A 14,657-nucleotide genomic window follows, 5' to 3' on the forward strand; every position below is an offset into this window, starting at 1 on the left:
CATAATACCAATGAAGCGGCTAAGATCCTACCGAACCTTGTCAAGTTGAGGCTTGGCGTGGTACTCCAATGTTGCATTTCACAGTGCCATTTATTAAATTCAGGGGCAGTCTGAGCTCTGGGTGTTCACCTTTTTTTTTCTTCTCTTTTTTTTTTCCTGCATAATATTAAGCTAACGAGATTCGAGATAGAAGTCTTATTAGTAACTTTTAATAAATTACGAAAGACATGGGACTGAATTTTAAGCTTCTTTGGAATAACATGTCTATGCAACTATGAGGTGCGTAAAGTGCGTAAGGTCTATCGTATCGAGAAACTTAGTATTTTGTACATGTAAAGATGCATGTACTTCGTACGCGCATACCTCTCTGCATATGTTCACGGGACCGGACTTGCCTTATATAATCTGTACGGAATACTTAACCACCAAATGTAGGTCATCACATGCGATAATACAGTACGTGTACCCCTAGAAAAGTCCCCGGTATGTACCTAAATGAGAACTTTATGCGGTGGAAGTTTGCCGTAACCAACCAACCACCGACCTTGACCTAAGTGGGACATTTCAAGGTTCAAAGCTAATGAATCGCTCAAATGAGAACAAGTTGACCAATCCCCTTTCCGAATGCATCTCATCGTTTTCCTATCGTCAAATCGTCAATCCCCGAACTTCCAAGCCCCCGGACCACATTATTTGCTTCTGCAAGTTGCATGTTGCAAGTTGCAAGTCTGCCACGCCACGGCCACGACCACGACGGCTCCCTTAACACCTCTCCAATCTAATCCCAGCCACTACCATTCCGCGTCCTCTTTTCTTTTCCTCGTCATCGTCATCGTCACTGTCACCTGCTTGTCTCCTTTAGGAGTCTGCATTCCCATGAAAGTGATTGCCCCATTGGATCGAAACAAGGGCGCGTGCGCGAAAGGGATCGAGTGTATCGAGTGTACGTGTACGTGTAGAGGTTGGAAGTCGAGTCGAGTCGAATATTGGTAACCATTTAGTTGCCTTACAACTTGGTAGGATTAACGACAAAGGGAAAAGGAAACGGATTGCGCATTTTGTCTAGGCCGTTCGGTCCGTTGTGGATGACTTCTAGGGGATTGGTTAGGATACAACGAATTAATAGGTATTGGAGTTAACTGTTAACTCTGATTATACCTCGTTTTCGTGGTTAACTCCTCTCGTCACTCATTTCTAAAGCTACTATTCTCGCGATCCTCGTCAGATCCAAACCTGACAGCCGCTGGCGACTGCTGTTTTAACGCGCCCACTACGATTAACTCTCCTATTATCATCGACATCCTCGTCGCTATCATCGCTAAAATCACAACCGCATTGCCGCCATTTCGATTTTTCCATCGCTACAAACTTATCCCCGAATAGAAAATTATATCATTAATTTATACTCGACTTTTCGATTTCCTATATTCGGTATACTTTGTCACACTGGATTTGGTCGGCAGCGCCTCAAGTTCCACAAATCCGCCGTTATACTGGCTGTCCTTAATTTATATTTGAAATGGCGGCTATGTCGGCGGTTTCGGGCACCACTACTATTACTCCCCCAACCAGTTCGCACGCAAATCATTCTGGATGGAATCACACATCTTCCGGCTATCATGATGTAAGTCCCTATATTCTTAGCCCAGTACGAAAATTGTCAGATGTGTTCATGGACTCCTAATATGTCGATACTTGGCCAATCTAAACTAATATGATGCTTGTTTTCTCTTACAGAATTCCACGTCGCATAAGCTATCTACAGATAGACATGAGACCAACGGTTCTATGAGAAGTCCTTCCTACATCGCGAATGGGGATGCTAGCTACGATCCCTATGCAACAGATGATTATCTATCCAGTAAAGGTTAGTCAGTTTTCTATTCTAGGAGTCTGGCAAATTCATATGTCTATATCTTTGTCAGGTATAGCGTGAGTAGGACATTTTTTCTAATCAATATATATTATCTATATAGGTCAAAACATATCGAAATCTGATCATAAGCGACCGAATGCCGATGTTTCGCCCTCAGAACTTAACGACGAACACTCGAAATGGATTCATAGAGATAAGTTGGCTAGGATAGAGAACCAAGAGCTTCAAGCCGCCGGAATTGTCTTACCCAAGCCAAGAGCTCACAGCAGACCAAGGCGAGATCGTAGCCCAGAAAAAGCAAACGGACGCCGGCGGGGTACTGATGCATCGGAGCGTCCGGTTGCGAGGTCTCGAAAAAATTCGGACCTGAGTTTAGAAAAATCTAATGACGTCGAGAGTCCGGGTTGGGACTTGCGTCTCCCCGCGGAGATAGCAGAGGACCCCGGCGAGTATTGGGTAACAAGCGATGCCAGCAAGTCGCGTATTCCAGTAGCCAAGATAAGCCCAGCGCCAATTCCTGTCGACTTCCTCGAGCGAGATGCGCCAGCAACGCGCAAGCCAGGCTTCCCTATGCTTGACGAAGATCCTTCAATCTCATTGCCGAAATCACGGTCACGTAGCGGTAGTTCTAACGCGCTGGATAATGTCCCGAAAATTCAACCTACGAAGCGTGCCGTTACGGAAGGATCACCTAAGAAAACAACTTCCACCGGAGCTAAGAAAGGCACCGCACCGACTAAAACAACCTCACAAGGTCGACCTAAGACCCGGTCAGGTCCGAACCCTCGTAGTGGTTCTACTACACGACCAACCACCCGATCCGGCGAGTTGTCACCATCCGTAACAAAATCTGCGCCAGAGGGTGATCCGCCGTGGATGATTTCCGCATATAAACCCGATCCTCGCTTGCCTCCAGACCAGCAGCTCCTCCCTACCGTCGCAAAGAGGTTACAACAAGAGAAATGGGAGCAGGAAGGCAAATTCGGTAATATTTATGATAAAGAGTTTCGCCCTCTTAATGACGAGGGCTTCTTAAAGCCTCCCGAAGTTGAGAAGCCGAAGGAGACCGAGGAGGAACAACAACAACAACAACAACAACAACAACAGCAACAGCAACAACAGGGAGAATGGCCATTACGGCCTGGTGCTAAGAGTCCAAATACGAGCCGGCCCGGTACAAGCTCTTACTCGACGATGCCCAAGATTCAAGGCGCACCTGCCGCTAGCCCGCGTTCGGTTCAACAGCCTCAAATCCAGACTGTTCAAAATCCTAGAGTACCAACAGAGGTAGAAGAACCCGAAGAAGAGAAACCAAACAAGTCTGGGTGTGGTTGCTGCGTTGTAATGTAACCAGCCCGGCATGGTTGATACAGGTATCCCTCTGGTTTTCCCCCGTCTCGAAGACAATCCGCGTGAGCAAACGATATAGAATAAAAATTGAACGAAGTTACGACTTTTCGCACCTCGGCCATATCCAGCGTTGCTTTTATTTTACCAACACCGCATATGCTAATCGCATTTTCCTTTGTCTTCGGATCACCGCCTTCCGCATCGAGATTTCATCTTTTCTGCGTCTTCTCATCGAGGTCGTGCACTACTCTCGAGACGCCATCTCCGCGGAAATTGCAGACGAGTTACTCTTTTCGAAATGTTTTAATTATATTCTCTTTCGGTGCTTGCAAAAAAAAGGTTACCGGAGTTTGCAGGTTTGGACAGAACGTTCCGGAGTAGGTAGGGCGTGTAAATCGTTCATCCATCATGGAGCACAGGTTGCCTCAGTCTAGCATCCAAATTGCTGTATAATTGCCCTCTGCTTCATTTTACTATCGAGTTTTGGTGGGTTGCTTCGGGGCAAAGAGGGCCTTGCTGCTATTTTGTTTCGAGTAGCAAAGACGCCCCGAGGATTTTGATTGGAGACGGATAGGTCCTGGGCCGACTTCTGAGTGCGCAAGGGCTCCTGTATAGCGACTAGAATAAGAAGAGACTAAGTGTTGAGTCGCGATGGTCAGCTAGGTGATTTCAGATACCCCTCCTGGCTGGCATTAGGGGTTAACTTAGAAACTCAACTGAATATATATGTCCAGTTTGCAATATTTGATACTCTTTTTGAGATGTTTTAAGCGTCCTGACTTGTGTTGTTTTGGGGGCCTTTTGGTATAGATGCAAATTGAAACTGCTTAGACTTGCAGACTTAGGATTCGTAGGTCCACGGCTATAGGATTTCTTCGTAGCTATTTGCGAGTATTTTACTTGCTGCCCCCTTTTCCGTCTGGGGTATTTTGGTATAGGGGCGTTTATATGATCTATAGGGGGCATCTACGGATTAATTATATAATACTTTAGATGTACACTTAGGTATCTAGGTAATAGTTTGATATTGCTCCTGTAGGTAAGTAAGCCTTGTTCAAATATAAGTGCAAGCCCGCTTTCCCATCTTCGTAGGCGATAGATCAGGATGTTATCTAGACATGCACGAACAAACTAACCTCTAAGCTCAAGTTAAGACTAGATCTTATATCATTCTAATACCTATGCTCTTCCTTGATTAACTATGTAGAGTTAATAGATGCTGCCCCTGCCAAAGCTCAACTGCTGATATGTTTCTCCCTCTTGTTGTGACTATGTAACTACCAAAAATATTTCTAGTGAATCGTTCGTTGATGAATTCTATTTGGATATTACTTAGCGTATCTATACTCAAGACTCCTCGCTACTAATTAATTCTGACTACATCACTTACGACATACATGTCCATTGATGAAACCGTACCTATTGATACATACCAATATGTTCACATGGCCTGTTGATGGCTTCGATGGCTATCCGCGGCGTACTAGATGGGACAATGGTAAATGGTTCCCGGCGACGACGGGAGTGTTGAATGTGGTAATTATATCTCTTAAAGGTTTTAGGATTCCGACTTAAACAATTATTTAGTAGTAGGAATGGCGACCTGAACTCTATGTTTTTGAGGTATATAGGTACCTGTAATTGATTTATGACTAGCCTTGAGCATAGTGAATACTAGGGTTGGACTTTGGTAACATAGTATACATAGATAGGTAGGTAGGTAGGTGTAGGTCCTTTTAAAATCTCGAACATTGAGAAAGCAGAACCAAGGAAAGTCTTTTTGATATTGCTTCCTTGCCTCGCTGTAGGTGCCTCTTCCTTATGATGAACACGACTAGGTTAGAACTCTGCTCATATAATTTTGCGTATAAAAAGAATGGCAGATGTATGAGAAGGGTATATTTCGTTATCTCTATTAGAATTGAGAGGCGTAGAGTTATAGAAGTGGCCTGGTAAGGTCCAGGAGCAGACATAGATTGGTGTAAAATTTTCATTGAAAGCTTAATTTCCTTGTTTTTTTGAAGAGGATTCTTGGTCAGATGTAGGTCTGTCTAAAAGCTTCTCCCCTATCTGTCGGTATGCCCTGTCCGCATACGCGAGTGCGATGTTATTCTCGTTCTTAGACTCTCCGGGTATTATGTCCAGGACTTCGCCGATAACAATGGCATGATGATCAAAGTCTCCTTCTACAGGAGGCAGTAAGTGACGATATTCGCACTTCAACACGTGCATAACGCCTTGGCCTTGTAACACCGGCAGAGTGCCCGATGGCGGCAAATCGACATCGGGGTTATTCGTATCCACATCTCCAGTGGCAGCGACTTTTTCCCTATAGTCTTTAGCCTGCTCCCATTCTTGTCGCCATCTCTCCCGCCCTAACACCTGAACGCCGAGCTTTTCCAAACCCGCAAGGACACCTAAGTCTGGTTGTTCCGCGTCTTTGGTTGTCTCCTCGGCTGCTGGAAGTCTGTTTCCTCGAGTGAATAAATCCGCGATCCTAACACCATGGTCGTCGCTACTGAGTATATGAGCATTGAACCTCCCGCATTTCATAAGGGCTTGATAAGTTGTGCTCGGTAGAGAAACATTAAAGGTGACCCGCGGTACGGGATCGACAGATAAAGACGTAAATGACGATACAGTCATGGCTCTAGGGACTGGAGGTAGAGTTTGATCTTTGGATCCATTTCTAAGCTCGGCTATACTATGTGCGTTCTCCAGAGTCGTAATAACGACTACGGGATGTGGGATTTGGCGCATGACGGCGCGCATAGGCTGAGATAGTACATGCCGTGTAGGATTCGAGGGCTTGACCGGCCTCTCAAGTATTTTGCTGTGATATAGCCATCTAGGAGAACCTACCGCATTTATATTATAAGCTTGAATATACTAATATATCTCTTATATGATGTTGTGCTCACCGGCTTGTCCGGAACTCTTCCAGGTTAAGAAGCTCACCTGAGCTCTTGATATGGTGTAAAAGGAAGCATATCGTGGCCTTGTAGACTTAAATGTCCACCGTAGACCATCAAGACTCTTCATTTCAGTCCATGAAGACCAATGCTATTGTTGAAGGCCGATTGGCTCTTTTTTCGTCATCATGACTGAAAGAAGAAATCAAGGTCGACGAGAGAAGGGAGCTCCCGCTTAAAAATTCCGATAAGATAATTGATAACGATAATGATAAAGGATCCGCCAGCCGTATCCGGGCCGGCAAGCTTAACCGGATCGATATTTCCAACTTCCACTCCACCAAAAAAAGTCGAGCATAAGAAACATAAGAAACATCGATTATATATCGCCGATAAAAGAGATCGCAGCGAAAAGAACGAACTAATTATCGAAGCACCAGACCGAATAATTACGAGAGTAAACTTATAATCGCTGCTTGGGCCGAATAGATATATAAAACAAAACACATCTACTACAATGGCCGCCAGATTCCCAAGCGCCATATCACGGCGTCCGAATATAACCACCAGCATCCACACCCCTCAACCTTCCACATTAAAACCCTCGCACACACCACTCTCTCACACACCCTCACGAGCTGCAACAATTATCCGTCGACCGCGGCGACCGTACACCTTCACCCAGCTTGTCCAGCAAACAGACGGATCGACATACACGCAGCGCACGACGTCGCCGATCGCGCTATACAAGAGCACCAAGGACACGCGCAACCACATCCTATGGCAGCCCTCCGACAGCTCCCTGCGCAACGTCGAGGTCGACGAGGCTGGTAAGCTGGCTGCTTTCCGCGGCAGGTTCGGACGCGGATGGGATATCGAGGGGGCGCGAGAGGAGGATGCATCTACTGCTACTGTGGAGGATGGTAAAAATGCCGAGGGAGTCGAGGGAGCTGAGGGAGCTGCAGCAAAACTAGCTGCCGCAGCTGAGAAGACGAGCAAGAGTGACCCTGTGGATGGGCGATACGATGCACTAAGCGATTTAATCTCCAACTATTCAACCAGCCAGGACCAGATTAAAGAGTCGACCAGACCGGCCAAACAGTCGGGAAAGAAGAAATAGGGACGGGGATTATAGGCAAGTGAAGTGGAAGCTTGAGCCTGCCGATATTCTAGAAGACGACCTGTTCTGTTATCTACGAAGCTAAAAGGTAGTACCAAAGAATTTCGAAGTGTTATGACGAGATGGGAGCTTGCCAGGGTATATAATAACTTGGTATGCTAACATTTGGGATGAGAGAGCTGCTAGCGATTGAGGAGTGAAGGGCAACTGAATGCCTCTTCCCCTATAGCATTTGTACAACTATGTATACACCTGTCCAAAGCCTCGGTTGAATCTTCGCCATATAAATCGTATAAAAAAGACATCAAATTATAAAGATGACCATATAATTTTATTAGTCTGAATCTTGATCGATGGTAGCCCGTGCTCGATCGACTGCGGTGTTTCCGCGCCCAGTAGACTTATCATTACTCTGGTAGACAGGTGGACGGTAAAAGACCGTCTCATCGTCCTCAGCATCTAGCTGCATCAGGAACGTCTCCCACTTTTCAATCAACTATTAAAGGAGTTAACAATATTTTCATAGAAATATAGGGCCAGTTTTACTCACCTCCTTCTGCGCTTCAACGGCGCTTTCTAAGAAAGTCTCGACAGAAGACTTGAAATCTTCTACCTTTTCTCTCTCGAAACGATCAAGCTCAGATCGCATCAATCTCCCCATATCCTCGAAAAGTAGCCTAGCCTGATGAACCTTACGTTCGGCGTCCGCCACCTCTGCGCCAACCTGGTTGAGGCGATCCTGTTGCGACCTTCCTTGTCGAAGTAGTTTGTCCTGAGCGGACTTGCGCTTCTGTAGCTCAGATTCGGCGCTGTGCCACGAATAGAAAGCTTTTTGCCGCTGCGTGAATGCTTGCTTGACACTACCGATTAATCGAATATACTCATCGATGGTGATGCCAAAAGTCAACACATCCTGTTGGGCTTGGCGGTCGTAGACGTCTCGTATAGTAAGCTGCAGATCCGATAGGGCATCTAAAGGCCCAGAAAGTGTAGGGCTTAGTTCTACAGTCGATAGAGCATGTAAGGAGGCAGAGAAATCGCCTGCTGCTTCCGCCATGGCTTTGCGTTGGTTAACCATAACATCCATAGACTTCATTAATGCCTTGAGCTGATTTTCTAAAGCATCTAGATAAACTCGTCGATCGTGAAACCACTATAAATGATTAGAAATGATCTCTGAAAGGAAGATCCAGAAACTTACATCGTCTTGTTCGACAAATTTGCTACCACCTCCAACATTGATACCAAGAGAACCCAGAACGCCTTTGCTTTCCCCGGGTATGGGCTCTCTCCTTTCCTTGTGTTTGACATCGACATTAAAGGACTCGCTTTCTAAAATAACTTTAGATCGGGATCATCTGAAGTGGTCGGTGTGCGGCAATTTTGTTTAACATCTTCCTAAAGCGGCTCGACGAGACTCGACAAAATTACTCTCAAAGCGGTTAAGAGCTTGCTTCTCAGGAGGCGGTACAACAACACCAGGGTTATTCCCATGCTTGTGTTATAAAGCCATAGGAAATCGCGGTATCGTCGCTTAACCTCAAACTCGGGTTGCTTATAACCTTTCGATGTTGTCTACCGCCATTAGGTTAGTATATTTAGTAATACCATAAGTATCAGTCCGGGTACTTGGCCATACCTGGGTACGAACGGAATAGACAATATGTGAACTCGTCAAGTCTCCGACTTTGTGTGGGTCGCCGACAGCAATACGGAAGCTGGGCTTAGCTGCCTGTTCTATGCTAACGCTAGGCTGACTCGAGGGCCTGATTGGGCTTGGCTGCGCAGCCTGTACAGGAGGAGGTGCTCTTGGGCCAACCGGGCGGTCGAAGTCTTCATCGTCAATGTGGTGAGGATCCGCAGGTCCCGGTCTCTTTTGCGCCGGTGGTGGCATGGTTGTTCGAATTACCATCTGTTCTTTCTGCGGTGGAGCCGGTGGTTCATCAGCCTGCGCATCTGCGCCTGGGCCAGCAATGGCCCCTAAAGGACCTAAAGGACCTAGAGGATCATCGACAGCTTCGAGTTTTGTCGGCTGGGCTACTAGGCGACGCACTGGACCTCTGGAAGGGCGGCTGGTGGACGACTTAACAGAAGATTGAGATTGCTGCGAGGTCTCGGCATCTTGAGTCTTTGTAGAACTTTCTATATAATTCACCTAGTGTTAGCGACTGTGTATAGTATATTGTGGGCAGGGTGAAATAAACAGACCCTCTTGGTCCAAAGTAGGAGATATCGAAGTTGACTGGGATGGAACATCTGATAATGGTTAAGCAAATTATACAGGATAAATAAAGGATAAGGTAATCATACCACCCCAAGGTGAATCGCCTCTCCCAAATCCATGATGTATGCTTCAGAGTTGACAATGAAGCGTAGCTGGCGCGGAATTGAGGTCGTCGTAAATTATGTAGGAGAGTAGATAAAAGCTACATGTATGGGATAAGCCTATGATGTTTTTGGAGGTGTTACGTTAGCTTTCGGTTGGTGCTGCCGGTGCGGCGGTGGCAGCCTATTCCCATCCGACTTTCGCAAAGTGGGGCTAAAGCTGCCTTTACACCTGGGCATGTGCTAAATTTATAGGTACTTTTAGGGATCTATATATGAACACTTATACAAGCACAAGAGATAATTATATGGCGTCTTTAATAACGAATATTGATAAAAACACCTTATCATCTAGAATTTATACTATTTAAAAATAAAAATACAATAATTCAGCTTAGGTACCTAATGCACTATATAGGTAGACTGAAGATGGATAAGCCCTGTGGTATACCCGTACTCCTTAAACGCCGCTGAATGCTAATGCTGTCCTTTTTTCACCCTTATCATACCTACCTAGCTTAGGTACCTATGGGACATCTCAGTCAGCCATAAAGTAAACCCATCACATATCCCTTCTCCGTTTTCTGTTCTTAGCTTTGAGTGGTCTCACGTTGTTCTAGAATCCGTTGTAGAAATGATTCGGCCTCGGCCCAGAGATCAGTCTCCATACCCCTCTCAACCTCGTCGCTTCGGCTGTTAAGCCAGCCCACATCGAGTCCACCAATCTTCCCATCTCCATCCGGCTTGATTGGGACATTGCGATTACTAGCTCCCTGTACCTCGCCGCCCTCATCCCTAGTGTTAGGGCCGTCCTTATTTTCCAGTGATACTATATGCTCCTCTTCAAGACCCCATATCTGTCGTTTCATACCGACGTTAACGGCTCGTAATGTACGGAGGAAATCGTTCATCGAGCTTTGGAAGACCTGTGATTGCTGGTCTTTGTCGCCTGTCATGATAGTATCCTCTCCTTGGGATTGTTGCCGTCCGAGGGTTTGAATAGCTTGAGCAGTGGAACGTAGCAGGCTTACGATGCTCTAATTAAATATTAGCTTTAGAAGGTAGGTATAAAACGATGTAGGTAACGGACCCGATCGATCTCGCCTAATTGCTCAATGCGCTCAGCCTTGGTGAAAGGCACAAATTGGGGTTGCTGTTCATCCGTCTCCATCGTGGGGTTTGTACTGTGGTAAGAAGTTGCTTAAGGAAAATTTGGCTGTATTAAAATCGTAGGCATGAACACACTGTAGATGTTGGTGAGGTTTGACGCGAATGAAAAATTCTTAAGAGACTTTTGCTTTGTTGCGTATTAAAAGAAAGATGATATGCTTAGATGCATCGCAAGAAAAGGCACAATGATGGAATTGTAGGTGTAGGTACGTACGTCCTATGTACATAGAAAATATCTAAGCTTCAATTAATTGAGCTTTATGTACTCACAGACCACTTTTTGGCATGTGCATCATCATCATAAATCACGGGAATACTTCGTACCTTAGTGGGGCCTTCAACCTTATTTTGTGTACGTACCTGCATCAGCCTGTCCTTTTCAGTTTTGAGCCTCAACTCTAAACTTCTAAACTTCCCATCGCGTCTCATCAAATATGCTAACGCTACTTATGCTATCTTTAGGTTCTCATTCAGCTTCTATAGGAATTACTATAATGCTGATGTAGTATTGATGATAAGCTTATTGTTGCTAGGAATCAATATTCCCATAGTCGATTAAAATACGCGAATCCTGTATAACTTTCGCCATGTCTAATCCAGCACCACAAAGTGCTGGAACTGGAGGTGCATCTAGCAATAACTTCACCCCCCAACCGCAGCCGTCAACTACAACTCCAGGTGTTGTTAGCAACCCCACCACATCCTCAGCTTCCACAGCAACTGGGAGTAGCAATCAGAATCTTAACCAAATCGTAAGCCGTAACTTATCTTTTTAATTACGTACCTACCTCCTAGTTATTTTTATTCTTACAACAAACTTTCACTCCTGAATGTCATCATCTTCAAATTTCGTACGCCATCTTCGTCACCATCTTCTGGAAGCAAGCTGTTCCATCACTACAAACACCCATTTTCCAATCTCTTATATTCTTCATTAATCGGTAATTACCAAATTAACACTCGATATCTATTTATCTTGTGCCAGCCTAAGATTAAAACACGCGCGCAAGCATACCGGTCTATTAAATCCGTATCATCATTCAGACCATTTTCTATCTACATTCATAACTCATCATCATGTCTAAACGTCCTGCTCCTCAACTTCCATTCCAGAATGAGGTTCTAAAGAGGCCTAGAGCTTCCGGCGAGCATATCCCCATGAGTCAAACTAGTTTCCAGAATTCTAATACACCAAAACCTCCACAAAGACCCTTCCATGAACTAGTATGCTTGGTTTTGCATTGCCTTTTCCCTTTCACCTTACTTGTACTTTATTTAGTATTAAACAAGGCTAATTACGTCGTTTAGGTTACCGATTACCTCATTAAGAAAGGGTATAACCGTACAGAAGAAATATTCCGCCAGGAGGTGAAGGATATTAACGAGAACGGGAAACCTCGAGATCATAATGATGCAGTGGCCCCAAACAAGTTCCTCCCCGCAGGAAAGTATCTGAGGGCGTTCAAACATTTTGCACGATGGATTGATAACGGAGTCGATCTTTACAAGGTATGTATTATTCCTAGCTAAATACTAGATGACGGTCATCTTACCCGTGGATAGTTTGAGCTGGGGAAGATTCTTTGGCCTCTCTTCATTTATTCCTACCTCCGCTTGGTTAGCCAGGCTTCCTATACTCATGCACAGGAACTTATGGAACAAATCCGGAGCCGGTTTCAAAAAACGCATCATGACGAGTTGAAGAGTCTGTCTACCATAACCCTCTCCGTACACGTCCGGGAGAACGCGTTCGCCAAGGCGTATCTAGAGAACCAGTACGTCATTCCGATTAGCAAGTCTCTAACGGGACATCTATTCCACTTTTTAGAACGAGAGTTGGAACAGTGCGGAGCCATAGTTCTTGATATTATACAGCAACACTGTCGTGTTGATTCTGTGGATCGGGGTCCTATCGAGCCGTTTAGCTTCGAAGCTATTTACCGCCGTGCTCGTCATCAAGAACTTGATGAAGTCGACATCCAAGAGGGTATCCCAGGTGTCTCCAGCCGTAGTGGCCTTTCCAACCGCAACATCCTCGATAATACCGCCGCCCTGAAGCTTGGACCACTCCCGATAGATCCCGATCTTCGGGGCGATGTTGTTGCTGAGCTGGAAGAAGAGGATAGACTTCGTCCACCTCGAGAAGGATTACCTACATTAGTAGAAGAATTCAATGCCATGCATCCTATCAAGAGAGAATCAGGCGATTCTCCACAGCGAACAGATATTTCCATACCCTCCATCAAGAGCAGAGACGTCGTCATGGAAATGCAGAAAGTTCGAGAAAATCGAGATCGGTTCAGAATTGAAGGTCGTACCGGTGGTGTAGGCCCTGGTGTTTCAGTTTGCATGTTTACATTCCACAATCATCTCGGGAGGTAAGAATTACTTTAGCTTGCTAGCTTAGAATTCCGCGTTAACGTCATCTAGCATCTCGTGCATGGACTTCTCGAAAGACCAAGAACTTGTGGCGGTAGGAACTACAGAATCATACATTCGCGTATGGTCTCTTGACGGCAAAGCTTTGAAGTCTCGTCTGGGGCCCGAGAAGGACATGAAAGTTAACAACCGCAAGTTGATCGGCCATTCTGCTCCCGTCTATTCCGTGGCTTTTTCGGATGCTGTAGCCAACTTAGATCGTAATATTTACGAAGGCTCGCCTCAGCCGGAGACAGATACCAAGCTTCTTCTTTCCTCTTCGGCCGATGGCCAAGTACGATTGTGGTCTCTTGAGGTTTGGACCTGCCTTTGCATATACAGGGGTCATGATGGCCCGGTCTTCTCTCTCTCGTGGAGTCCACATGGTCACTACTTCGTGACTGGCGGGTGGGATAAAACCGTCAGAGTTTGGTCGCAAGACCACGCATCGGCACAACGTCTCCTTGTCGGCCACGACACCGCCATTTCGGCCGTGGCATGGCATCCTAATGGCACGTATGTATTCTCAGCTTCTGACGAGACAGACAAATCGATCCGCATGTGGTCTGTGGTCAGTGGCAACTGCGTTCGTATATTTACTGGCCATACTGAATACATATCTGCAATGGAGTGTGCCCCTAACGGCAAGATCCTCGCGTCAGCTGATATCGGTGGTAACATCTTTCTATGGGATATAGATAAGGCTACCCGTATTAAGCGTTGCCGTGGCCATGGACGTGGTGGAATTTGGTCACTCAGTTTTAGTGTTGAGAGTAACGTGCTCATATCCGGTGGACAGGATAATACGGTGCGCGTTTGGGATGTTGAGATGCCGGCCGAAGGCAGTCGTCCCGCAAACCAACAGGACGGGGATAGCACAATTGTTGCGGTAGGTGGACAAGGCGATAACAAACAAAGCGGGCAGACAACGCAACCTGCCAGCGGTGCAGCTGGCGGTACGGGTAAGAGGAAGGGCAAGGACGTCATGATAACACCAGACCAGATTAGCGCGTTTCCGACGAAGAAAACACCTGTCATGAAGGTTCAGTTCACCCGTATGAACCTCGTGCTAGCCGGCGGATGTTACTATCCCGAGACTCAGGATACGACTCGATAAATTCTACGCCTCGTTTGTTACCTTATCGACCCGGAATTATCAACCCTTTCTCAATAGATTATTGCCTATATTTAGGAGCACACGTTTTGATAAGTTGGTTATCTTGTTAACCATCATATGGCACGAAGCATGTCCCTTCGGCACGGCGTTATTAAGTATAACTTAATGCAAACAAAAAAAAAAAGCTGATTATACGAATATGTAGAAACACTGGAAGGGGGATTGAGATGGCTCTCCATGGACTGCATTCTCTAAATAGGAGGATGTTAGGAAGTTAATCGTCGATGGAAGTGTTACAGGAAGCAACTTGATTAATCTGATACCATTCTGCGTGTGAATACGGGCCAAAATTTGGCAGCAGGTAGTAAA

At 45.7% G+C, this 14,657-nt stretch overlaps 5 protein-coding genes across 5 annotated transcripts; 3 read left to right on the forward strand and 2 right to left on the reverse strand.

Annotated features, from left to right (window-relative positions):
• Positions 1–1,788: 1,788 nt before the first annotated feature.
• GL218_02711 (uncharacterized protein) lies at positions 1,789–3,226 on the forward strand (the record flags this gene model as incomplete). The annotated part of the gene is made up of 2 exons (XM_033579245.1): positions 1,789–1,867; positions 2,034–3,226. 2 exons carry the CDS (start codon positions 1,789–1,791, stop codon positions 3,224–3,226), a joined length of 1,272 nt encoding a protein of 423 aa, XP_033438606.1.
• A 2,001-nt stretch (positions 3,227–5,227) lies between these two features.
• On the reverse strand, positions 5,228–5,872 carry GL218_02712 (putative flavin reductase like domain-containing protein; the record flags this gene model as incomplete). Its single annotated transcript, XM_033579246.1, has 1 exon — positions 5,228–5,872. One exon carries the CDS (start codon positions 5,870–5,872, stop codon positions 5,228–5,230), a length of 645 nt encoding a protein of 214 aa, XP_033438603.1.
• A 783-nt stretch (positions 5,873–6,655) lies between these two features.
• GL218_02713 (putative 50s ribosomal protein) lies at positions 6,656–7,258 on the forward strand (the record flags this gene model as incomplete). The annotated part of the gene is made up of 1 exon (XM_033579247.1): positions 6,656–7,258. The coding sequence occupies one exon, from the start codon at positions 6,656–6,658 to the stop codon at positions 7,256–7,258; it is 603 nt and encodes a 200-aa protein (XP_033438604.1).
• Positions 7,259–7,592: 334 nt separating this feature from the next.
• Positions 7,593–10,754, reverse strand: GL218_02714 (Vacuolar protein sorting-associated protein vps5; the record flags this gene model as incomplete). Its single annotated transcript, XM_033579248.1, has 6 exons — positions 7,593–7,754; positions 7,809–8,411; positions 8,460–8,590; positions 8,867–9,400; positions 10,194–10,620; positions 10,674–10,754. 6 exons carry the CDS (start codon positions 10,752–10,754, stop codon positions 7,593–7,595), a joined length of 1,938 nt encoding a protein of 645 aa, XP_033438609.1.
• A 586-nt stretch (positions 10,755–11,340) lies between these two features.
• Positions 11,341–14,288, forward strand: GL218_02715 (Transcription initiation factor TFIID subunit 5; the record flags this gene model as incomplete). The annotated part of the gene is made up of 4 exons (XM_033579249.1): positions 11,341–11,505; positions 12,062–12,262; positions 12,317–13,131; positions 13,184–14,288. 4 exons carry the CDS (start codon positions 11,341–11,343, stop codon positions 14,286–14,288), a joined length of 2,286 nt encoding a protein of 761 aa, XP_033438468.1.
• Positions 14,289–14,657: the final 369 nt, after the last annotated feature.

Source organism: Daldinia childiae (assembly GCF_008694065.1).
Source record: "Daldinia childiae strain JS-1345 chromosome Unknown Scaffold2, whole genome shotgun sequence".
NCBI lineage: Eukaryota > Fungi > Ascomycota > Sordariomycetes > Xylariales > Hypoxylaceae > Daldinia > Daldinia childiae.